This window comes from Strongylocentrotus purpuratus, unplaced genomic scaffold, assembly GCF_000002235.5.
Source record: "Strongylocentrotus purpuratus isolate Spur 01 unplaced genomic scaffold, Spur_5.0 spur5_scaffold_8, whole genome shotgun sequence".
NCBI classification, from domain to species: domain Eukaryota; kingdom Metazoa; phylum Echinodermata; class Echinoidea; order Camarodonta; family Strongylocentrotidae; genus Strongylocentrotus; species Strongylocentrotus purpuratus.
In genome coordinates this window covers 33578386-33606359 of record NW_022145614.1, presented here as the reverse complement: position 1 = coordinate 33606359, position 27974 = coordinate 33578386, and the positions used below count along the sequence as shown (strand labels likewise).

The following is a 27974-nucleotide window of genomic DNA, read 5'->3' as shown; positions in this document are numbered from 1 at the left end:
TTAAAAAATATTTATTTAAATTTGTAACTGTAACCAAATAAAATGATTATTTTTCAGCTACATTGAGCAGGGTCCCGTCTTATAAAGAGTTCAAATGCCCCGATTTTATAACTTTTTCAGATCGAGGATAATCGGCATGTTCTTCGTTAGGTCATGGAGCTGTGTAAACTTTTTTGGCGTATAAATATCACCCTAAATCGCATTCGGGCATATTCATCACAATGTTCCCTTTATTGTATTTAGCACCCACCCCCCCCCCCCCCCCCCCCACTCCGGGGTCGGAATGACCGCATGCGTGTTACCAAAATGTCCGGTAAAGGGGTACTTTTCGTGCGACAAAGTCCGGCCCGAGAATTGTAAAAAAAAAGGGGGTGTATTTGACTTTCCACCCGGAGATTACTTTAAAAACGGGTTGTTTTTCTTTTTTTCTCTCATCTCTTTGGACTCCTGAGAAATTATTCCGAATTTTTTTTTTTGGGGGGGGGTACATTGAGCATTTTTCCGTATTTAGGGGGGTCTCCAAGGCAGGAAAAGCCTGAGAAAAGCCCGCGAAAGGGGGGTTCGGAAATGTTGGCAGTCCTCAGATAGGGGGTGCTTTCAAAAAGAGGGAACGAGCATACGCGTACCCTAAATAACACTGAGTGGGGGGCCGGGATCATATTGACTCATTTTTTTCATCAACTTTTCAATTTTTAATCTTACAAGGGAAACCACAAACAGACATAGAAACTACTGAGGCTGATGTCAGTGTTCACCACACTATTTATTATATCCGATATTTAGGCCATGATTACGACCCATTACGAATAACCGTTCATTGGGAGTTTCAGCTCAGAATACATGCATGAAAAGAATGATCATATACTTCAGATCCTCCAACTCAACGTTTCAACTTGAACCTGGGCAATCCCTATTAAATTGATCCTATGAGTGCCTTGCAGGCCAACTTAGACATGTTAAGATCCACAAAATATTTCAAATTTGACTCGATATAATATAGTAACATTTTTTTTAATAGACATTACAATTTAGAATACAAAAAGAATGGAACTTTCGACTTGGACATTATTTCCCCGTATGTCAAGTACAATAAAAAAAATACCATTAAAATTAATATGAACACCCATGGAGCCTGCCTTCTAAGCCTGCTAAACATGTTGAGGTCCATAGTATATTAGAAAACAGACAAAATAAAATAAACATTTGATATTTAAACAAGACTTGGTTCTACTTACCAAAAATACATATATATTTTTCTTATCTTTCGCACATCTGCGCAGAAAACATAAATTATAGGGCATTGCAAATATATTTCATTATAATAGTACTCTTGGATTATATATAATCATAATAATATAGGTATCTGTGTTTCATATATGCTTTTTGTAGTAAACTGGGGAAAGAACAAAATATCTATATATGTATTATAACATGGACATTTGAACAAATAGTATGTATCTGAACATGTATTTATTGTTTATTAGGCCTTAAAAAAAAGATGTTGTATTGCCCTTCAGGTGCCAGAACATGGGTCGGTCAATCAGATTTCTTTTTCTTTTTTTCTTCTTTTTTCGTTAACATACACTGTAATATTCTTGGAAGTTTGAGCTTTGGATGACTGAATACATGCTATATCATTATACATACCATGATAAACCTTCATTGGATGACCTGGATTATGTCATTTGTCAAAAATACAGCATTTTTACTATTATTATCATTTAATTGATGTATCTATTATTAGATTGTAAAAGAATCTGCAAATCGGCCATCCGGCCGAGATTCTATAATACAAAGGGTGAAGTATTCTTTCCCAAGATGACATAGAAAAGGAATTAATGAAGAACATCTGTCACTTTGGCAGTAATTGTTATAAAGCTCTTTTGTGCACAAAGTTATATTTCTCCATGTTAAAAAAATAAGTGTGGATAGTTGGGTCCATTTTGTACCAGCTGTCACTACATCATCCTTTTCATATGGGCAGTAGTCTACTTCTTAATCACATATTAATTCCTATGCAAAATTTCATTTCAAATACTGTTTTCTAATTTTGAATTTATCATGTCAATACAGTTAGCTTGATCAGTAAACTTTCACCATCTGGATGGATACTACATACAATTCACTGTACACCACCCACTGCTACCTATGTATTCTTTAATATCTGCTGTAGGCCTTTATTTATTTATCATGTGTTTCTTCTTTGTTCTTCATCACCATGAGTTTATTACATTTTTTCAACCAAGAGATCCAAGTCTCGGGAACTGGGCTTTTCTTCCAAGCATACCAAGTAATTTTCAGAATCAAAATCACAATTTAGATTGAATGCAGATTTTACAGGGCTCCTATCTAACACATGATAGAGGAAGATCTGTCTGTTAGCAACCAAACTCTGGGTCTAGTTCACTTGGGGGCCCTTCATTATACCATCAATTCCATTCAACATAAATTGTCCTGTGACCATTGACCAAATAATCCCAAAATCTAATCAGTTTATCCCCATTATAAAACTAATGTTAATAGTTACATTTATATTGCACACATATCCACCCTCAGGATGCTCAAAGCACCTAAGAAGTAGAATAATTATCCTCACTTTAGCCCAGCTGCCTCAATGTGCTAAAGGTGCTAAAAGTATTAAAAGAATAAAAATCCTACCAGGTCCTCATTTACTACACTTTTGTGCATGGAGGGTGACAATTGTAGATTAATGTCTTGCTAAAGGCCATTAGTGCCACTGCAGGACTCATGTGGTTCCCTGACTGGTGATGTACAGAATGAAACTTCTACATTATATGTCTATATTTAGTGATATGTCCATATATTGCAATAACAAGGCTGAAAACACCAAGAAAATTTATCTCTATGACCTTTAACCTTCTTACCCGAAATCTTACAGTTTTTGTTTTCAGTTGTAGTCTACAACTACCCAATAAGCACCCAGTTTGAATTGCATGCCTCAAATGGTTCTTGAGATATCACAATATAGAAAGAGCAAGATAGATGTACACTGGACATGTAGATGAACAGACAATCAATCCGGCCAGAACATGCAAAACTCAGTTGATCTTGATAATCTTTAGCTGCCAACTTGTGTCCAAGATGGACTTCAGGGTAGAACTTGTGGAGATAATCACAGTTTTAAATCGCAAGGTTTTTTAACCCTAAAAATGCTGGTTTACTTTGTGCACTCTCTGTTGAGCGCCAAGCACCAAGTTTGCCAAGGATCTCAGCCATACAGTAATATAAAATTCTGAAACTTGACATACAAATTGAGTATCTAATAAAGAATAAGCCTCTGAAATTTCATATCGATATCTGAAATGCTTTTTTATTTATTGCTAATTAACTATTCACCTATCTGAAATTGACAATTTTGCATTGTGTAAAATACATATTGGAAAGAGTTAATTTTGGCAGTGCAACGATTTTTGAAGCTGTGCTTCTCTTTATTAGTAAAATATATTTCTTAAGTTTACAATTTACACATTTTTTTCTTCAATATTCGCAGTTAAAATAGTAACCAAAAACAGATGCTATTTTAGTGTAAAAACCTGATCTACATGTAACTCCTGGTACGCTTAAACATCACATAATGTTTTACATGCATTTCACATTACTGAGGACAGGTGTTGCATGTATGGAATTCCAGTCACGTTCAAAAAGTTGGGCAAGTTGGTGTTGTAGGGTGGTAGCATTGGTCTCCATTTGGGCCAACGTCTGATTGACCACTAGGCTTGCACCACCAGTCAAGGTGAAGTAAGTGCCTGACCAGTTGGATGTACCTGTACACAAATAAGAGAACAGTTTTCATGTTACAAAAAGAACCTGAAGTAAGAGATTAATGGAAATGAAACAACGATGAGGGTGAAGAACAAATAAACCAAGCAAAAGTGATTAACAAGATGTATGTGACTGCATCTCCTATATGCCTTAGACTACATTCAGTCAGTCAATCATTGATTGAATAATAACATTTTCAGGATACATTGTACTTCAGCCTGGTAATGACTCTACATTTGGTTAAATGGAGCCGAAAAATAGCAAACAGCATAAAAAATTGTATTTTTATGAGCCCTAACCCATCTAATAGCGGGACAATTACCCCCCAAGCGAGAACAATCATCCTCTAGGGTAATCACCCACTGGACAAATACCCCCTAGGAAATCTTGTCGTTTGGTAATTGTCTTTGGGGGTCAGTGGCGGATTCAGGGAGGGCACGTGCCCCTTCGGTAAAAACAGAAAAGGGGGGGGGGGAAGGAATAGGGAGAAAAAGAGAAAAAGTAGTTAGAAAGAAAAAGGAAGGAAAAAAGAAGAAAAAAGGGAAGAGAGAAAGAAGAAGAAAAGAGGGAGGAAAGAAGAGTGAGGAGAGAAAAGGAGAGAGGAGAAAAAGGAGGAGAAAAGGAAGAAAGAGAAGAGAGAGAAGAGAAAAGTCAGAAAAGGAAGAAAGGGGGAAAGACAGAATAGAGAAAAAGGGGGAAAAGGAAAATAATGAGAAGGGAAAAGAAAGAAAGGGGGATGATATTATAAGTAGGGGTAAAGAGAAAAATGAAAAATGAAATGGAAGAGAATTAAACAACGATAGAAGAGAGGTGCGAGAGCAGGAGGAATTGCATTTCTTTTAAAAGAATAATGGGATAACAACCAGGGTCATCGCTAAAAGGGGTCGTGGGTTGCGTCACCCCCCCCCCCCCCCCCCCTGTCTGGATATTGGCAGAAGAATAAGCCAGTCCCTGGTTGCAGTCTGAGCATGAGCAGATGAAGGTCATTGCAGAACAAATATTGAAATACACGGAGACAAAATACTGGATATGTGCTCATGAAAGTTATGTAATCATTACTCATTCATGCACAGTCAGTGCACTCCATGATACACAGGTGGAAGTATTCTTTGAAAAGGGGAAACAAAGGCTATTTATATAGCACCTCCATCGCTGTAGGATTGATTATTTCAAAATGTACAAAGTGGGACTTCTTCATGTTTTGAAGATCTGTAGATATTCGGGGTCATTGCAGTAATGTGCTAACCATGAACTGGTCTTTTGCGCTGCTGTCGGGAAAAATGAGGAAAGGGTGGGGGAGGAAATGAGAGGGAACGGGAAAGAAAAGAAAAAAGAAAAGGAAAAGAAAGTGAAGAAAGGAAAGTGAAGAGAAGAAAGAAAGAGAAAAAAGATAAAGAGGAAGGAGAGGAAAGAAAGAAAAAGAGAAAAAAAGAAAAAGGAAACAAAAGAAACGGGGAGTGAAAGAGAAAGAAAAGAGGAAGAAGAGAAAAGGGGAGAGGAAAAAAAGGAGGAGGAAAGGAAGAAAGAGAAGAGGGAGGAGAGAAAAGGTAGAAAAGGAAGAAAGGGGAAAGAGAGAGGAGAGAAAAGGGGGAAAGACAGAGGAGAGAAAAAAAAGAACGGGGGATGATATTATAAGTAGGTGTTTTTTTTACCGGGAAAGGGGCGGGATGGCAGGCAATTTTGCAGTGTGCATAATATGGGGTCCCTCTTGCCAGGCGTGTAGCCACCCACCCCCCCCCCCCCCTAAAAAAAACACAAGAACCCCCAAAATAGAGATGGAAAAAAGGAGTAAAGAAAAAAAATGAAAAAGACAAAATAAGAGAATTAAACAATGATAGAAGAGAGGTGCGAGAGCAGGAGGAATTGCATTTCTTTTAAAAGAATAAAGGGATAACAACCAGAGTCATCGCTAAAGGGCGTCGTGGGGGTGCGAGTCGGGAACGGTACAACGAATCGTCTTCTTTCTCTAATAATTTAATGAAATGTCCAAGCCTACGTGCTTCGCGCAGGAGGGGGCGGGGGGAACTGAATTCAGACAATGATTAAGAGTAGACAATGGTCCAACAAATCGTTTTCTTTCTCTCTAAAGATTTATTGAAACGTCAAAGCTTTACGCTTTTCGTGGGAGGGGGAAAACTGAATTCAAACAAGGATCAAGAGTCGAGAACGATACAACGAATTGTCTTCTTTCTCTAATAATTTAATGAAACGTGAGAACTTCCGCGCTTTGCGCGGGAGGGGGGAACTGATTCCAGACAAGGACATGATACAACATATTGTCTTCTTTCTCTTATGATTTAATAAAACGTGAAAGCTACGGGATGGGCGATAATGAATTCAGACAAGGATTAAGAGTAATAATTTAATGAAACATCAAAGCTTTCGTGCGTGAGGGGGGGGGACTGAATTCAAACAAGAATTAAGAAACGAAAACAGTACCGGTACAACAAATCGTCTTCTTTCTCTAATAAATTAATGAAACGTCAAAGCTTCTGCGCTTCGCGTGGGAGGAAAAAAACTTTAAAATAACTTAGTTCCTGGCCCAGGGCTTAGGGTTAAATTTGTAAACATTGGGACATTGGCATTAATATATTTGTTGGTAATTGGTGGCCTCTACATCCCCCCCTCCCCTGAAATAGGTCTAGCGACGCTCCTGATAACAACACCGAGATAATTTGTGCAAGTACTACCGGTGAAGTAACAGACCACTGTCTTTGTGCATTTTGCAACAACGAAGCATATACAACGTCTCGCTCTCTAATTAACTTGTAACAAATCAGAAGGCCTCTTTTTTTTCCAGGAAGTGCCGGTGGACATTAATACACCAAATGTGGTTCTCAAATTGCAAAAGATCCCTACTCTTGGAGGGGGTAGGAAAAAACAATTTTACGTCATATTACTCCAGGAAGTTCCAGAAAATGCGCCTACCGGTAATGTGATTCTGACTATTACCAAGTTTAAAGTTCATACCCCAATTGCTTCAGAAATTGCAATAACAAGTCTAAAACCTGTGGGCCGAATTTAAGAATTGGGATCTATCACCTTTAACCTACTGACCTAAAAAACTAATCAGGGCATCGTTTCAGAAAACCTGTTAACAATAACGAGTTACTATAACTGTTATAATTACTGTTAATGTTACTTTTAATGTGGGGAGGTATGACGAGTTTGGGATGATTGTCCAAGAGTGGGGCGGAGAATACATATGGGAATTTAACTTAGGGCAGGCCAGGGAAATTTTAGTAAGGCCAACTTTGTTTTTTGTAGGCGCCTTAAGCATCCTAGCGTATGCGCCAGCAACATAAATACAACAAAAGAAATAAGTTTCTCTGCCCCCTTATGATCGACTAAGCACAAATTGAAGGAAAAACATAAGCAGCTACAATCAATTTCACTAGTCACTAACAGTAGATTATCACACAAGGCTATGGAAGCTGTTAATAAATAAAAACTAATTTAAAGTAATATCACAACTTCTATACAAGAAAGTTGTTTATGCTTTGAAAATTAAAATCTGTTTAGTTATGAGGTTTTATCACCGTATTGATGATATAAATTATTCAGCATGAACAATATATTCTTGCATTCAAAATAAAACTATCATTTACCCTTTACATTCTGAACACTGTATTCCCTTTAAATACCATAGACACACAAGGAAACTAGATTAGGAATGGATAACACAGTAGTGATCTTACCAATATATGCTGCATTATCTGTGACCATGTATTTGTTGTGATTGACTCTAGCGTATGGCATTTCGTGCTCTACAGGTGTGTATGCTGGCACACAGAAAAGTTTCTGGATCATGAAATTTAAAAAAAAAATTAAGTAAGAAAAAAATTGTACGATCCTCATAAATGCAAAGTAAAGATAATTTTTAAATGGTTAATATTTCATATAAAAACTTGAATGAATGAATGGGAATATATTTATATTTCATATAAACATTTGAATGAATGAATGAGAATAAGTTATTACTGCATTGGAAAATTGTAATAAACTGCAAGGTAAGCTACAAAAAATTTGATTATTCCTCATCATTCTTGTTAATGTGATTTTTATCATCAAATGAACTTTAGTATATGCTTAGAATCTATTCAAAAAAGATAATCGAAGACCTCTCTTAGCCTGTATATATATATATATATATATATATACATATAAAACATACATTGAGCAAAATGTGAAAGAGAGAGGATAGGCCTACAAACATCACAATAGATTTTAACTCATATAATACAAAGTTTTGGTATGGGGTTATGAATTTGGTTCAAATGAACATGTTGGAAGCATAAGCGATCCTACAATATTCAGTGATATTTGTTGCGGTTGAAATCGAGTCTAAAGTTATGGAATTGTAAATAATTAACTCTTTATGATGTATAGCTCCCTCTCAAGGTCAAGATATTAATTAAGCTATAAAACAATGTTTCTTGACTAAAATCGACCGATTACCTATTCCCGTTTAGAAATTATATATCACAACTACATAGTTTCAGATTTTCATGTTCGCAGCTACCATTATACGGCCGTAGGCGCTATTTAAAAATTAATCAAAATTTACCGGGAGCACAGGTAAATTTTTATATTCAATTTTTCTCGAAAGCAGAATTGTTTGAGGGGCTAAATTTTCTAGTGCTCATAATAATTCCACAGGGGCATCCAAATATATCAAAATTGTAAAGAATCACTATCCACCCAATTTCAAAATTTCCCAAAACTTTGTATTATCTTAAGCTTACATTTCTCCTACATGTAGGAGCAAAGGATAAAAATATATATTTCTCACAGGTAAGAGATAGAACCCAACCAGAAAACCATCACCCTTTAAGCGCTAAATACATTAAATTTCTATAATTTTCCATCTGAAAATGTGAAGTGTGGCAAAATTTTGTGGAAAAAGTGACCTTGGCCCTGCAAGATTCTTCAAACATCTCATATTTCATATTTTGGTACTAATAAGGGCAATATCTATTATTTCTCATCCAAACTAATGAATTCTGGCAAGATTTTACAAATTTCATTTTTACGCAAAATCCATTGACCCCCAACTTTGTAATATTGTTCCAAAATTCATGTTTTGTGAAAATATGATGAATCTGGCCCTGCAAGATTCTTCAAAAATTAAGAAGTATATTCTTATTCAAATGTATGGATGCATCTTTGCCAGGTGTATGTGGTGATGAACTATTTCATTCAAATACTATTATCCTTTGTACTACAATTGTCAGAATGCAACTTGCATAAATAAAGTTGGTGCTCTTTTGGGGTGAAGGTTTTGCATGGTCAAAATAGATTTTTCAACAGCTATATTTTAGTACTTTTAAATAAATGACTTCCATTTGTTTCCCTGTTACATACTTTTTACCCCATATACAATTTTTACCTTCTCAGCTATGATTTTCCCTCATTAAAAAGCAAAAATGTTTAGTAGTATGAGTAGTATTACTGGAGTGCCAGGAGTCAGAAGTGCCAAGTGTGACAGACATGAACACTTTTCAAGAACCTGCTATTTCCAATATCAGATACGCCTGTCAGCATCGACAGACCAACTACCGTAATTATAATGTTAGAATTGTCTTTTTTCTATGATTTTATTTATTTCTTTCCCTTTTTTGTTGTTGGCAATAGTAACTCAAAATTAGCAGTCATCATTTCATTGTCATGTCATCAAAGCACCATTTTGTTAATTTTCAAAATTAGTCTTATTTTTTAGTTTATCTTGAGGTGAGATATGTATAAAATTTAATGCACAACTTATTGCTCAATATCTCACACAATATGAACAGCAACATGACTTGAATTTATCTTTGTGTGTTCAGAAAGGTAGTGAAGATGTCAACAACCACTAACATTTAAATCATTTGTGAAGTAGAATCCTAAAAGATGAAAATTCCAATATTAGAAGGGAACCATAACTTACCGCTTGTATGTTGAATCTGCCTGTTGTACCCAGTTCTGCCAATGACCTAAGGAAGACTATCATATCAGATGATGTATGGTTCCATATGCTTCCCATGACACGTACATTGACATGATGATTAAATGCTACCTCCCGCAGCTTGGCATCAATCACATTCCAGTATCTGCAAGTTAGAACAACAATACAAACAAGTATTAAAAGTATCAAATTGACACAACCTTTTCTCTTCCTTTAAAAGCATTTCATATTTAATGATTATGCATATTTTTATATACACTGTATGCATGAGTGTGAATTTTTTCTTTTCTTTCTTCAAATATAAGGTAAAAATAGATGTTGACATCTAATTTAACAGATTTTAGATTTTTTAGGGTTGATGTGTATTATTTTGCTTCAAGAATAGTCCTTTTACAGAAGCAGAAGTGAGAAGTATTTGTATGTATTAAAATGAAGACATTTCATAGACTTTGTAGACATAAAACTTACTCCATAGGGTTTGCAAATTCTTTTTCTGGAATGTAGTCCATTACAGCTATGTACACAAATTTCTGGGCAGACTCTACAACATTGAGGAGGCCATCAATGTCTGAAGTACGTCCCGATGGACAGAAAGCTGGTGGTGAACTCTGTAAAGGGTGTGAACAAAAGTGGTTACTACTTTCTGGTCAGGATGAATTTACAGAAGTTGAATTCAGGATAAGAAGAATTACCAAAGAACATGGATTACGAGCGATGTATTGAAATCAATTAATGTGAAACAGAGATTGTAACATTAGTACTACACACAAATATGTTAGCAGAAAAATTATGACTAATACACCCTCGACTATCTTATAAGATTTTGTTTTCTTCAAAGATGTGTTAAAAAAGATTAAAGGTAATAGGCAAAACCTAAAATCATATCAATGTAACAGAGATGAACAACCTTGGTCCTTACCAGGGTCGAGATGATAAGAACTAAGGTTTGTTTAGTTATGGAGACCTGGACCTAGTTCTAATCTATTGTTTCCTTCCTTTTGGTGAGTCACCAAATGGTCTGACTTTAACCCAACCATTGAAGGTCATCACATATTTAATGTATTTACGGTAACTCAGAAGACTATGGAAGTATCGGTAATATAAATCACTGATTTTTGTTAAAGGTAATACAAAGTTTTGGGAAATTTGAAAATATGGTGGAAAGTGATTCTTCACAATTTTGATATATTTGGATGCCCCTGTAGATGTATTATAAGCACAAAAAAAATTAGCCCCCAAAACACTTCTCCTTTTGAGAAAAATTGAATATAAAAATTTACAGGTGCTCCCGGTAAATTTTGATAAATTTCAAATAGCGCCTACGGCCGTACAATGGTAGCTGTGACCATGAACATCTCAGAATATGTAGTTGTGATATATAATTTCCAAACGGGAATAGCTAATCGGTCGATTTTAGTCAAGAAACATTGTTTTATAGCTCAATTAATATCTTGAAGAGTTTATTATTTAAAATTTCATCACTTTAGACTCGATTTCAACCGCAACAACGATCCCTGAATATTGTAGGATCGCATATGCTTCCAATATGTTCATTTGAAGCAAATTCACGACCCCATCCCAAAACTCTGTATTACCTTTAAAAGAGGCGATTTTTTAACCAAAAATGAAGATCCTGATATTCCCATTGAATATTCAGTTCAGTATAGTTCAGTCTTTGTTTTCACTCTCAATAAAAAATTAAAAAATAAATATATAAGCAACGGAGCATTGATCAATAGAAATCAATACAGAGAAATTAGACAAAAACACATGAGAATGAGGGGTCAACAAAAAAGAGCAAATAACCTTATAGCTAGTACATTGACCCCAATTATAACAAACAAACAGAAAAACAAATAAATGAAGGAAACAAAATGCAAATTATGAATACAAACTTAAAAGATGGGACTTATAACTGTGTTTCGAAGAATTAAATAATGGGCTCATTTTTAGCGCAGGAGCGAGATTGTTCCATCGAGCAGGACCTTTAAAAATAGTGAGTTATGGGAAATCAAAGTTCTGACTTGAGGTAAATGATACCGGTAATTAGATTCATTACGTGCATTGTGTTGATGTATTGTCAAATTAAGAAAAAAAAAAGGCATGAGTTACTAGGTTATAACATATTTAGAACACAAAAACATAAATCTGTAATTTATGACAAAAGTTGCTGTACGATTAAAAGTGACACCAATGTGTTAATGCCATGATAGTCTATCACCAATATATACTCCTAAGAATTTCAAAGATGAGACACATTGGATATTGGTATTGTAATTAATTACTACACTCTCTTTAGCAATTTATTTCTTGGTAAATATCATGAATTGTGTCTTTTTCGGATTTAGAACTATTTGGTTATATTAAACAATCAATCGTAGAGATTTACTAATTCATTTTGAACATATTTTTTATAGAAACAATAATGCTGCGGGACATGAACAAACTGGCATCAACAGCAAATGAAATAATGCTTCCAGTGGGTGGAGACATAACAATAACACTATATACCAAAACATGATCTAAAGTATCAAATGCATGCTTAAATCACGAAATCCAATCATGTATTGTTTGGAATCAATAGCATCAGAGACTTAACAAATAAAATCAAGAAGAGCATTTACCCTCTACTGAAGCCATATTGACTGTTATGTAAAATGTTGAATGAAATAAGAAAAAGATACAATCTTTTATACAACATGTTTTTTAAAACTTAAAAAAAAAAAGGAAGAACTGATTTGGGATTCACACCCCTGGCCTTGGGTTGCCATAACGGGAGAGGGGAGAGGATTCCTAGGTATCTGACTTTGGGAATCCTGCCCCCCCCCCCCCCAGGTTTTTGCCGCCACATTGAAAATTTGCGAATTGACAAGGATTTATGCTACAACTGCTAAGTTATGACTGCTTTTGTATCATTGAAAAAAGCTATGTTTTACAAAAATGATCTTGATCCTTTATAGGAGATCTATAGAACAGCATTACCTACAAAGTATGAAGAATGGATGACTTCTGTTTAAGATGTTGCCAATCAAAATCTTGTTGCATTTTTTTGAGACACGGTAGTATATGATTTTGTTGATACAGTATTCAAATCAAATCTGTGTCAGAGAATAATATTGGGATTATGGCCTCATGGCAAATATTGTTTAATGTTAGAAGCATATGATCTGTTCGTTTATTTCCTTTATTAAATGAGAACTGATATGGGACGATAATTTGAAATGTCATCTAGAGATCCATTCTTATGTAAAGGAATGACTTTCACTATTTAAAGCTTATCAGGGAAATGGCCTTCACTGTGAGAAAATCACAAATTAAAAAAGAGGTACACAAATGGTGGGAATTATTTTCCAACCAACACCAACATCAATCTCATCAACATCAATAATCATCATCCGGTTTGAACGGCATGTGACTGCACAGAAGAGGTCATTCTGTTGTTGTCTTCTGAGAGGTAGGCATTGTAGTCATACCAGAAAGATGCACTATGCATGCACTACCATGGCATTGGTCATATTGAATTGTCAATAATCCTGTGGAATTACATTCCTGCAAAACAATGGATGCCTACCTCCCAGAAAACGATAACAAAATGACCTCTTCTGGAAGTCACATGCCTGTCAAACCTGATAATGGCTATATTACAATGCCTTTTCCTTCCGATACTTAGGCAAGGATATGGCTCCCTTCCTCCTCTTTTCCTGAATATCACATACCATTAAAGGGATAGTTGAGTTCTGTTTTCAGACCGCAAATGCCTTCAAAGTGCATGGTTATTGCTCTTATTCTTATCTATGACATTTCTAGTGCCCTTTTAGAACCTAAAATTGCTATGAAGGTAAAATTAGACCCAAAAATGTGTGAAATTTAGCCAATACGATCATACCAATTCAGCTCCACAAAAACATGGTGACCGTTAATTAATTATTTAATTACAAATAACAATACATGGGCCGGCTGGTTGTGCGTAAAATAAGCAGCACGAAAATGCCAACAAAAAAAGCCAATTTCGACATTGGCTGAAATACGACGTAAAAGGCGTTATTTATTTTTTTCAACGTTTTTTTTAAAAAATTTCAAAATATCTATTAGAAATTGTTATATTTGTCTGCCGTCTCTGAACCGATTTTGATCAAACGAAGATGATTTTGTCATTTCAATATTATGTTCTTTCAAATTTAACACTCAGTTCTTCATTATCTCATGAAAAAATTATTTTGTGTAGTGCCCTCTGCAACAGAACTCAACTATCCCTTTAATGGCTATGTAGAATGGAGTTTACCAATACCTGAAGGAGTTATTAACACACAAAGCCACTTTCAGAACTTGAGAAGACGCTATTTATTTCATGCGTGACTATTGGTGCCTACAATTAGACAGGGATGTTTGCAATAACATAAAGACACTGTGAAAGTCTGAGACAAAAGGAATTGATTTTTGTATTACAGGGGTCAATATTTAAAGAATTTTATTGATTCTTTAAAGAGTCGACTTCAGATTTTCATTTAAAGTATGAAGATGGCATTTTCAAGAGCAAGTTACAGGACAAGGGTGTGAATCCCAAATCATATCCCTAGGAATCCCCTCTCCTCTCCCCTTATGGTAACCAGAGGCCAGGGGTGTGAATCCCATATCATATCCCTAGGAATCGCCTCCCCCCGCCCCTTAAGGTGACCGAAGGCCAGGGGCGTGAATCCCAAATTATATCCCTAGGAATCCCCTCCCCCCGCCCCTTAAGGTGACCCAAGGCCAGGGGTGTGAATCCCAAATTAAATCCCTAGTTATCCCTTCCTCTCTCCCCTTAAGCTGACCAGAGGCCAGGGCGTGAATCCCAAATCATATCCCTAGGAATCCCCTCCCCCCGCCCCTTAACCCTTACTGTACTGGGGGGGGGCCTGGGAGGCCCCCCCCCCCTCGACATTTTTGGAGATCGCGCCGCAACCGCTCGGAATTTTGAATTGTCGTTTCATGACTTTTTTCCTTCAAGTCTTACGCACATTTTGATACCATTTTCGTCGAAATCGAATATACCTGTAAGGTGTTACATAACAATTAGTATGCGCATGTCATCAAAAAAGTGCTATAATTGCATATATTCATGTACAAGCAGAAATGTGAAGATATGAATTGATATCAAATTGCTTTTATATGTTTCTCAAAGTAACTTGATGTATTTCAGAACAAAAGAATACATTAGAAATAAAACAATAGATATAATAACAAATAAAAAACAATGAAATACATAAGAAAATAAAAAGTTGAAAATCGCATCAAATTTGCATAAATTATCATTATTAATTACATCAAATAACTATTTTTTGTGTTAGATAAAGAAGTTTCATATGAATAATGAGTTTCAACATAACAAAAGTGGAGTCTGACAATTTTTGTAATGATTCTAGTTCCCTGTATATTACCAGATTAGATATTCATGAATGCGTAATTTGCGTATTCATAATTTATGCAAATTAACCTATGCATTTTCAAATATCATAAAAATAATGAAACCTCATGAATTTGAGATGAAGGAAACATTTATTCAATACATTTTCAAGATTCTTCACAAGTCTACGGACAAATATGTAGAGTTTTCTGTAAAATGCATAAAATTAGCATTTTGCATAATTAATTAGGCTATAACGACAAAAATTTGCATATTAGGAAAAAACTAATTATACCATCTTGTTCCTTACATAAATATCTACAATCATGCAAATTTTCGCGTTCATCGGACATTCGACGGCCGAGATCATAGGGGGGGCCTCCGAGGCCCCCCCCCCCCCCCCCAGTCAGAGAGTGCTCGAAATAGCCCAGTACAGTAAGGGTTAAGGTGACCCAAGGCCAGGGGTGTGAATCCCAAATTAAATCCCTAGTTATCCCTTCTTCTCTCCCCTTAAGATGACCAGAGGCCAGGGCGTGAATCCCAAATCATATCCCTAGGAATCCCCTCCCCCCGCCCCTTAAGGTGACCCAAGGCCAGGGGCGTGAATCCCAAATCATATCCCTAGGAATCCCCTCCCCTCTCCCCTTATTGTGTCCCAAGGCCAAGGGCGTGAATCCCAGCGTTAGCCCACAGCGGCAATCGCAACGGTTCTTGCTGCTGCGAGGGGTGTGTGAGCAACAGTGCAACAATATGCGCAATCATGCGAACGACAACGACCTAAAGTGAGGTAAATCATGCAGGAAAACGAGCAAAGGGCAGTGACATGTGCTCCAAAAAAAGAGGTGCGTTTGATTGCGCTAAGCCACTCGCTATCGTTTGATGTTGCTCGAATTCACTGGTTGCCACTTGTATCCGCTCGTAGGCTATTTAATCTTGTGTTTGTTTGCGAAAGTTTAGAAAATTTAAAACTAGCAAGCGACCAATGCAGGCCTATGTGTTAGTATGCATAATTAATGAGTATGTAGTGAGCACGTTTCATTGCGCTTTATTGAGTATGACTGCCTACGTCTGCGTTCGGGCAATACATACATACCGGTAATGATATTCATACAGCGCCTTTACATAAACATGCTCAAAGTTCAATACGTAGCAATACGCAAGCCAAATAAGCAAAGGTGTGACCGAGGCATTAAAGCTCATAACTTACCCCAATAAAGGCTGTAGCATTAGTCCCATTCAGCTTTAGTTGCATTGGAGTTTCCAAGTTGTATACTGTGGCAAACTCTTCGGGCCACTTTGGTGGTACAGTTGTCTGGTTCCCCAAATACCAGTACACTTCAAAGAGCTTATCCAGATCTTGCGCTAAGCAGGAACAATTAAAGATCCCTACACCAATCTCCTTCACCTGAAAAAAAAAAAAATAATAATAATAATTAAAAATTGCTTTAATGTCTCACCATTGTGACTAACTTTAAAGGAAAAACCGAACCACTGGACCAGAAACCAGAACGTAACAAAATTTCGCTTGTACTTGTACTTGCCAGAATGTGTGCTGTGAGCTGCAGTTTCTATTGTGACAGTTTCATTTGTGTTTAAGTATTGTCCATGGAGGCACATCATGATCGTCAGTAGATCTAAAAACCTTACATTTCAGAAAATTGACCTGTGTGATCTTTGACCTACTTACTTTAAAGTCTGTCTTCTGTGACTGTCTCCTATGGCAATATATATCACGAAGTTTCAGGCCAATACCTCTCATTGTTCTTAAGAAATCACAATAATAACGATAAAACTTGTAAGTTAGAAATTGAGCTCTTTGACCATTGACCTATTTATCAAAAATCTGATCAGATCATATTCCTGGGGTGATACAGACTATCACCAAGTTTGAATTTCATATCTCTTTTGTTCAAACCTCATCAACATTGTGCTCCTTTATTCCATATTGGTCTCAATATCCTAAAATCTACTCTCATTTCATTCGATAAGATCCTGTAGTTTGCTATACACTGTGTAAGATACTAATCTCTGTTTTGTGAGGACATTTTTTGTTTCAGTTGACGATCGGAGTATGACGTCAGAAGCGATGTTTTTTTTTTGGTTGAATTTTTGGTCTGCCGAGTGGGGGCGTAACAATTTAGCTGCAAATGATTCTCAATTTTGGGAAAAGTCATCCTTCTGATTGCGATCAATATTTAGTATTTCCAGACAAGCCCAATGTTGTGAGTATAATTTGAACATATGATGTTGATAATTGATAACTAGCCGTCAGTTTGAGTTGGGTGTTGGTTTATACAGTTCATAGTTTTCAGATAATTTGATGTATAAAATTTGTTATGAAAGTGATTTGTACGCACAGTAACTTTGTATGATGCATTACACGTGCAGTTACATAATACGGTTCATGTGTGTAGTGCTATGGAGATAGTCTGTTGTACAGACCGTGTTGTGTTATTTTAATATCATTTATATATAGGCAGTTGTATAAAGTGACAGAATGTAGATAAATTCTGGTAACTGTAGACATGTATATAAAGAGGAATTCAGTGTAATATGTAACTTCAGTAGACATGCATTAATCATACAACTAATTTGATGCAAGATTGTTTGTAAACAGTTTAAAATTGACATATTATTTATGATTGTTTAATTCTGATTAAATTTCAGGTTGAAACGCCTTTTGTGAACGGTATCGCATCATGCTTGAAATTGTCGCTATTTATTGAAGTGCAGTCAGTCCGATTGGTTGGTTATACGCTACACACTGTAAGTCTCTTCCAGAATTCCCTGTGCAATGGACTTTGCAAGAAGATGGTATACAAAGTAAGATGTATCGTATCAGCAATTACTGTAGCAGATTTGAGCTCGATCTTGTCCTTGGCATGTTTGACGCCATTGTAGATGAAGAGGAATTAACAGCTGTAAAAGGTATAATACTAAAAAGGTCCAAGATATTTTGAGACGTTTAATCGGAAGGTTGATATTGTTAATGAGCCTTTAGAAGTTTTAATTGTAGCGATGACTGTGTCAATGGCTATACGTGAAAGAAGGTCAAGACTTACATCACATGAAACTAGGCAAATGGGACTGTAGTAATTACCGGTAATGGGCACGATTGGAAATGAAGGATTTTTCAAGTAAGAAAGGTGTCCAAATCGATGATAAAATTGAGGCATCCTTGTATGGAGGTATACACCACGTTAGTATACCATAATAATCACACATAAAAAATAGAAAACCGGCATGAAAGGAGATTAAAAAAATTAATTACGAGCAACGATAAAGATAATAATTCAGTATTTAACATAAAAGATATCATTAATCAAATGTGAGTTTCCCAATTCTTTTGTTGAGGTTAATTGGTATCACTATTGTCTAGGAAATTTTATTTAGAAATAAATTAAATACTAAACCTGTGAATACTGTAGGTCTCATTACCTGTGTTAATGCTCTGTAGTCCATATTGGCACTTCCAAGATAAAGATGCTTCTTATCCACAACCCAGAACTTAGTATGTAGGATACCTCCACCCATTAGTTTATTGAAGTCAAGGGACTGGACCTGAGCAGCTCCTTTTGCTGCAAGTTCCTTGGTGTCGAGGTCTGCAATATAGTGAGATGGTTTGTTCTCAACTATACGGATGCTAATGTTCCGTGTTGTACCAGCTGCCATCAACTCCTTAAAGATTTCCTCACCCTGAAATTGAAATTTGATTTCAATGCTGATAAATTTCTTCTAAAAGTTAGTGCTTCTTACTAGCATCAGGTACTACAACAATCATTGATCACTTTATCATTCACAATTGTTAATGATAACACAGATCAAGACTTATTGTGGAACGACACAATTATTTTATTTTATTTATTGGTCTATAAGAACTGAGCTGCAGCACAGGCTGAAGGTAACAGTAAAACTGAGCAATGGTAATGTTAAATGTATCCAGATATATTGTGCCCTATATGTAAGAGGTGCTGCCATACTACACTCAGCAAAAAATAGAAAGTGGACAATCTTTATTGTTCAAAATTTTCATATAAATTGTCAGTAATATAATATACAAAAAATGTATATCAAAATAATCAAATAAAGGAAAATTAATACTCTACTAAAACCATTTAAGATCAAATTTTGAACTTCCACCCTTCGTTAGAAGGTCAGATTGCACAAACACAGCAAGTAGCCATTCAGATGTTAATGAGCATATGCATTCATAAGTAAGAAATTCTTCTTCAACAATGAGAACAAAGAATGAGAAACAATGAGGATGTCGACTGTAGTCTCGTGCAGTTTTATGCAGTTTTTACGAGTATAATCCAGATCCTTCTCATTTCCATCCAAGATCGTGGAAGAGCCATAGGATACCTCCAATGCTCATCTACATTTGAATGGCGGGATGCCCCATTCAATTTTTGCAAATTTCTTTCAGAGACTCATTTATTGTCAAGTGGCTATGCTCACTCATGCGTGAATGGTACGATTCAAATTGAACATCATCTCAAAAGAGGATAAATTTATGTTGATCTTGATATATGAAAGATAAGTTTATATCAAATATTTATTTGAAATATTAACTATTTATAGTACCCACCTTCTTCTTATGCTGAGTGCATAGAGTATAAGAGCTTCAAATGTAACTTGTACTTAGATGCACCCATACACACTCGGTTAGAAAAGGGGATGTACATGGAACCCAAGTATGTTGGGTTATATGTATGGGATGTACCGGTAAATATGTTATTTATACTATCCTGCTCCTTGATTGATAACCTATAGAATTCCATGTAAAGTTTGTGGATCATTTTTTGGTTCATACAATCTGCTTACAATTTGTTCACATTACTGGTAATGCCCTCTAACAAGATATCCACAAATACTGGGTATGCTAAACATTATATATAATAAAGGGTACCTGCCAACCAAACATAATATTGAGTGAATAATAAGCACAAACAATTTGTTCTAGTGGTGACCCTCTCCTGATATTGAACTGTCATCCTTGAAACTAACCTCACTGTCCGAAGTATCATTGAATATAACTTTACCCCTGAGGGTCAAACTAACCTCAAAGTCTGAAGTATCATTGAACATTATCTTTACCCCTGAGGGTCAAACTAACCTCAAAGTCTGAAGTATCATTGAACATATCTTTACCCCTGAGGGTCAAACTAACCTCAAAGTCTGAAGTATCATTGAATATATCTTTTCCCCTGAGTGTCCAATAATAAGAGGATATATCAATAGTCTCTTTGGCAGTGGCAAGTAACTCTTTCCAGATGGCATAAGTTGACTGAAATCTCGGAGACCCGTCTGGGAAGGTCAGGTTCAATGGCATTGATTCCGCCAGTATCACACTAGAAAGGGTTCAAGAATATCCATATATTTATGGGCAGGTCCAAGCTATTTGCTTTGTGACGTACGGGACATTCAGAGACTTTAAACAAGAAATAACAATGGATGACATTATTTATACGACTATCTTTTGGTATGAGTCTGTGGCTATTATGGGCTAGTTCATTTGTGGAAAGTTTTAGTTCTGACCAATTCATAAATTAATTTTTAATGTAATTAATGTGCTGCGTGACGTACGGGACCAGAGAATTTCTGACTTTTTCAAAAATAAGTTCATCATAAAAGTTCTCTGAATTTATTAAGTTATGAGATTTATGGTAATGATATCTTAATTCATTATGGAATCAAGCATTAATCACAACTATTACCATATTTTTCTGACCTTTCGTTATTATGTAATATACCAAAACATAAATGTGTGCATGTGACGTACGGGACACGTGACGTACGGGACAACTTTTCCCTATGGGAAAATGCATTGAAATGGAGAATTTTCGTCAAATTTTGTTAAATGTGAACAATATTAACTTAAATCAGTGACAATTAGAGTGTTTTAGAACCCAATTAGATCCTCTGACCATCACTTAATATCATCTGTGTTAATTTATGAGGTAAATCAATACAAATATTACTTTAACAAAGAAAACAAATTGAATTAATATTCATACACACTATATTACCATTTGTATTCCATTTACCCATCTATCATGTGCAGTCATGCTTCTTTTCTCATTTCTTTTATCCATTCCATTCAACATTGCAAAATGTTTTTAAACAATAATTAATGAAGAAGATGAACTTGAACTTGAAAACTTTTATTTAAACTTGTTTGAAACACAGGGGCACACTTGGCACATCATATTTTGTCAAAGAACATTTCTTATGTTCTAAGTGTTTGTGAACAAAGATACATTAAAAATATGAAATCTTTTCTTCATAGCTTGTTTGAATTATTTGATAGTAATATCATAGAATTTTGAAGGAATTCAAAGATAATGCTGGACATATTGTCTTTTTTTATATCCTTTTATCACAGATAAGAACATATTATGTTGCTGTCATATATTCAAGAATTTTGATGTACATTAATGTAGCCTACATGTTTGTGAAAGATGGATATGAAAATATAAATCTTGAATGTATTTTGTATTGATTAAAACATCTTATTAACACCACCAGATATAAGAAATTAAAACCCTAAAGGTTTGTGTGACCTTTTCCACAATTCAAAAGATTAATTTAAAGCAAACTCAACAAAAATGCATGGGTGTAAAAGGGATAAAAAATCTTAAGTGGGTGAGAGTGTGAAATACTCTAAAAGGCTATCCTTCTTTAAAAGTTTGATTTAGTTTTTAGGAGATCAGAATTCCCGAGCTGGCCCCATAACATGTACAGTGCATGCTGTAATCCTTTACCATCATATATGACATTTAAATAGAATATCAAAAAACCTCACATGGAGAGCTTGATAGCATACATGTGCTATTCTTACCTGCAGCATCTATGAGTTGTAAAAGCCAGCTTCTGGTGCATCCACTACCATATAATTGCATTAGACTCATTCCAGGAACTAGTACACTATTATGATTTACATATTTAGCATCCTGCCAATGTTGGAGACATCAACTGGCAAAATACCAAAGTTGATAATACCAGGGGTCTGGCTTGAAGATTAATTACATTAACAACAATTAAATAAAACAACAACAAAAGTACAAACAAGTAAATTCCTAGAAGGGACCCAGTTGGAATGTTCATATATCCCTGTATACAACGAGTTTCCTAACACAGTATATATTCTCCTTTTGGTCATTTCCTTTTTCACATCTCGCATTGGTTTTATATGGTGTTGTCCCGTACGTCACACACTTGTCCCGTACGTCACATTTCTTAATTTGATTATGTAATCAACACAGAATTTTTGAAATTTTTGTTAAACCTATTTTTTGTTAGGTATTCATCTAAATTAGAACTTCCTAGAATATCTTTAAAAAAAAAAATTATTTTCATAATTAAAATTAAACAAATTATGATCAAATTGTGACGTACGGGACATCACACTTTGGAACCTACCTCATTTGCATAATTAATTAATTTTGAAAGTTTTTATATTTTTTTCCTATTTTCTAGCATGATGGTCTTCATGTCCTGAGATATTTAATTTTAAACAAATAATTCAAATGAGATACAAAAATAAAAATGTAATGTCCCGTACGTCACGCTAATTAATACAAATCGAAGTTCGTGACCTTGGCACTCTTCGTATTTTGATAATTTTTTTTTTTTTTTATCAGATTCATAAAATTCATAGTTTCAGCTTTAAAATGAGGTATAGTTTGTTAAATATATATAAAGATGAAATTTGACCCCCAGAGGGGACAATAGCTTGGACCTGCCCTTATAAAGAAGAAAAAAAGGGGGAATGGAAGTAAAATTTTAAACTCACTTTCAAGCTGTATTTTCAAGAATAGCATGGTGAAAACAAGTATTTGATGAACCATATGTTCACACTGTGCCCCATATTATATAGAGTTGTGATAGATTCAAATCATTCCCAATTTAAAATTAATAAAAAACTGTGTACTTAAGAGATAAGAGTTGCATTCAATTCCAAGCTGCAACCAATTTGAATCAATCACAACTCTTTAAAAGATGAGGCCAAGGACTTTGATTTTGTCATATTGAAATCTTTATTCCCTTATTCATTTGTTATGCGCTTCCATATTCCATACACCTTTGACTTGAACTGATGTGTTCTTTGACTTTGAGCGAGTGACCAAGATGCAAGATAGGAAGGTTGCAGTAGTCTAAATGATCTCAGTTGGATACAACTTACATTTAAAAGAAATTATATCATTATATCTCATTCTCATGCCATTTCTATAAAGATTCAGACCTATTCTGGCCATGCCAGAAAGTTTGTTCTAAAGGCATCAAGTAAACAAACAGTTTACATTTAAAGTTGTTCCTAGGAAATGTGTGGCTTAAGTTAAAGGTAATACAAAGTTTTGGTATGGTGTCATGAATTTGGTTAAAAATGAACATATTGGAAGCATATGCGATCCTACAATATTCAGTGATCGTTGTCGCGGTTGAAATCGAGTCTCAATTTATGCAATTGTTAATAATAAACTCTTTATGTTGTATAGCTCCCTCTCAAGGTCAAGATATTAATTAAGCCATAAAACAATGTTTCTTGACTAAAATTGACCAATTAGCTATTTCTGTTTGGAAATTATATATCACAACTACATATTCTGAGATTTTCATGGTCGCAGCTACCACTGTACGGCCGTTAGCCTTTAAACAAGGCCACATGCCTGATAGACGCCGAGCGACTACAAAGATACTAATCGCGAAAACCTGAATGAACACCAGTGCGAATTGTCCAGACCTGTGGCCTTTATCAATCTGGTTTGGATTTCTTATGTTAACCCTTGTTTCCGACTGGAACTCGCTTCAGAAAACGTAGTGTCCAATCAGCGAACGTATCCTCGCACGACGTCAGCATATAGTATCCATCACACACACACACACAGTAAACTCTACGTAGTGCGAACATGGACCTACATGCCTACTATACGTACGTGCTAAGACCACTGACCTCTACATGGAACGAATCACGAACGAAGCCAACTGGGAGATCGCCGTTCTGATTGGTCAATAAATCCAAAGTAGACGTATTGGCATGCTAATATGTATCTATGAATAATTCATGCGGAGCAGTGAAACCCACTTTCCAAAAGGCCTCATGACATTCGTCATTCGGTCGCGCGTTCACTCCGGGTATCTAGACTCATCTCAGCCGCTTAGCCAGAGTCAACGAGGCCTTGTCAAAAGGCTATACGGCCGTAGGCGCTATTTGAAATTTATCAAAATTTACCGGGAGTACCAGATAATTTTTATATTTATTCAATTTTTCTCGAAAGCAGAAGTGTTTTAGGGTCTAAATTTTTTAGTGCCTATAATACATCTATAGGGGCCTCCAAATGTATCAAAATTTCCCAAAACTTTGTATTACCTTTTAGAATCATCTTGACAGGTTTTTAGAACTTTGTAGACAATGGAAGAAACCCATGTGATATACCCATGTGATATACCAATGTATAAAGGCTGTAATAAATATAACATTAAAATAGCCAAGTTACCTAATCTCAAAGGGCAGGTAATACACAGATCAGGAATAAATACATTGTATTGCAGATGTACTTAATTACTGCCACATTGTTCAAAGTTTCAGAGAATTACACCTAAACAAATTAACAATTAAACACTTTGTTAGATCCTTTTTTTTTACAGACTATACTACTTGTTCATACAGCTTAAAACTAAAATGAAACAAAACAAAACAATAGAAGATTAAACCATGCTCTTTGGGTCCTTTAAAAAAAAAATCTTGTATTAAATTCAGTTTAATATTTGTTGGATACTTACACGCAAGGGTCATCGCAAGGTACTGGCGCAGGGTTCACCACTGGAGGATTTGCTATGACCCAGATAACCAGAAAGATGAGGCTTGTTAGAATAGCAATGAAGAATACAGCAACAAGTGAACATGACAGTCCCCGCTTCACAGCTCCATCCTTGATCACTGCTTCCTCTCTATCATCATTTTGAATGGCCTTGTACTAAAAATATGAAATGTCACAAAAACATTAAATCACAACAAATCAACAATTTTATTTTCATCAAACATTTTTTCCATCTTCTACATGTTGTCGTTCTTCTCTAGATCTGTTTTTAAAACACCAGCTTTAACTGAACAGATGGGATGCAGCACAGAAAAATTGTATACACGTACCTTTCGGAATGATTGGAATGATCATTCCAGATTTCAAGCTTTCAAATACTTGAGTAAACATTCAAAGGACTAGGACTTATACCCCTTTCATAGTGCTAATTCTATCGGAGTCACACTACACGATGACAATACAGATTGAATTTTCCTTATGCACATGTATAAACAAAGGTGAAACCGCCGCTTTCCCTGCTGTCTTTTTCATACTGCGGGTGAAATTCACTCACTGTGGCGATCGAGCCCTTGCCGGAAGTGAAGAATTATTGCGCAATTATTCAACAAAAAGTCAACAACCACAGCTGGTTACAATAAAGCATGCATACACTGCGACCTTTGACCATTTTCATTGGTCTTTTAATCGATGTTTTCCCCGAACGCTTTCACAGTGGCTGTTTCATCGGTGGACGTCACACCGATAGAAAGAGTATTTTTTCCTGCTCTTGAGCAGGAGAATTTAATCGCCAATTTATCTTAATTTCATCGGCTATTCTTTCGCCTTTTTTTCCTCTGTACGATTCATAGTGGCCATTTCATCGGATGCGTCCGGATGCATCTGATGAAAATCAGGCCAGTTTGAAAGGGGTATTAGTGTCCTGGGAGCAATTTTCCTGAGAATTAATTGTACCACAGGTAGCCTGCAGGACAATTGTTCATTCAGGGGGCAGTTGTCTGGATACGGCAGCACTCTATGTTCCATTAAAAGGCCTACAATTATATCACATATAATTAAAAACATGGAGTCTGGAAGAACATGAACTCAGTTCCTAAAAATGTTTGGGAGCTAGAGGTTTAAAGTAACGAATTTTCAAATTTTTAGCAACTGCTCATATTGTTGAATAGTCTTGTATACCTTGATACAACAACACAATATTCACTAGTAGTAGTACAGCTGCAGCCAACATGTGAAGTGGTACGTCTTGAATTATTACGTCTTTTAACCCATAGCAATTTTATGACACCTTTCAGTGACGTTTTATTTGATTCAATTTTATTTGAATTCAGCATTTTTCCAAATATAATAACTGAATAACAAAGAACATATAAACATAAGGTATAATACAAAATATACAAACAATAATAACTTCATGCCAAAATGTTGTCTTTCATATACATACATATAATAACAAACATTAATATTTCTATAACATATCATTATCAATTTAAAGTATTTTCTGAACTATAAGTGCAGGAGACCGCAATCATAAGCGATGCTTGACTAGGATGGGAGCCTCAAAACGCTCTGAATTATATACGGTACTGTATATTGTACATGAGAAGAAACTGCAGAGATCACTGGAAAACTTGATTACAGTAGTACTTTGTACTGTTGAAGAATGAGTGTTTTTATTATAATTAGTAACTGAAGTCTGTAAATTGGTAAATTTGTAATGCAGAGTGAAGTTTTCAATCACACTACATGTATGTCCATGTACAAAGTTCGCAATTTCTTTTTTCTTTGAGGTATTTGATTTCCCTCAGGAGGGTTTTGTGAGCCTTTCTTGGAGAGCATTAAAGACAAAATAGACTAACGGTAGGTGAATTTTTTTAGATCTAATTTTTTTTCTTTTAACTCCTCCAAGATGATCAAGCAGATGGATTTTTATGTCCAATTTTGATGATAATCTGATAGTCCATGAATGAAGCTATAGTATATGGACTTCTTCTTCTTCTTCGAGTGTACTGTACAGAACGGCGTTGGAATATCATCACGTGCTTGTCAAGTGCCGAGTGTACAGTGCAAGTATAAGGCTCTACAAGAAATCTACATACCAGTAGTCTAAAGTCAAGATTCCCGCCAAGTCTTTTTAAGTCTAAGTTTGGATCTTACTATCCTGCTGCTATTTTCTTAAGATTACAGTCGCTAACTTAACACACGCGCGCCCGCACCCGACTGACAGGACAGTTTTTATTGTATTGTGCTTCAGTTTGCCGTAAATCAGGATCCCGTGAGAAAGTACATATTTTAAGTCTTTGTTTTTAGGGAAAATACTCCGAAAAAGATAAGAAAATTGACACGAAACAGGTAACAAATGTATCAACTTTTAAATAATGACCTTTATTTGGACATTTGATGAATATTTAGTTCATTTTGGGTATATTTCAATAGGGTATCTCCACACCAGAGTTACGGGTCAAACTATCGATACCCTTCTGAACTAGCACCGTCAATTGACGTCAAATCAAATCAGATTAAATTAGACAAATATGATAATCTTACCTCCCCCATTGTCAATTTTGAGAGGCTGGCCAGCTGGTAAGTGCTAAAATGTCACAACACACACAGAGGCCAAGAATAACCTAATAACTACGAAGAGTTTTCCTCAATCATGCACAAGAACTATAGCTCTTTGTTTGTATTCAGGTCAGATGTAGTGATGCATATTGGAGTCTTGCACTGCCAGTTGATTTCACACTGGGACTCAGCTCACAGAGTTCAGCTCAGGCCGACATGGGCATGCTGGTAATAACTGCTGGCTTCAGCGTGTTAAACAGTTAGGTTAAAGTCAACTCAAAACAATATTTGACTTTAGTTTAGTTGGGGCACAGTTAGCACCGCGTCCGTCCAGACTAGCACTGGTCCGCTACTATTAAAAGTGTATGGTACTCTTTTCTTCTTGGTCAGTGCTGTTTATGAGAGTCACGAGTCAGTCCATTCCAACTCCCTGGTACATGGTCACACCAAGCACGCTCGTACTATAGCATGCAGCACCCGCAGG

General features: G+C 35.7%; 1 protein-coding gene across 1 annotated transcript; it reads right to left on the bottom strand.

Annotated features, from left to right (window-relative positions):
• Positions 1-733: 733 nt before the first annotated feature.
• LOC588536 (phospholipase D3) lies at positions 734-27974 on the bottom strand. The gene is made up of 9 exons (XM_788216.5): positions 27476-27974; positions 24894-25087; positions 20281-20461; positions 18549-18806; positions 16318-16515; positions 10196-10335; positions 9710-9872; positions 7482-7584; positions 734-3785 (listed from the first exon to the last, which is right to left on the bottom strand). Exons 1-9 carry the CDS (start codon positions 27482-27484, stop codon positions 3601-3603), a joined length of 1431 nt encoding a protein of 476 aa, XP_793309.4. The 5' UTR covers positions 27485-27974; the 3' UTR covers positions 734-3600.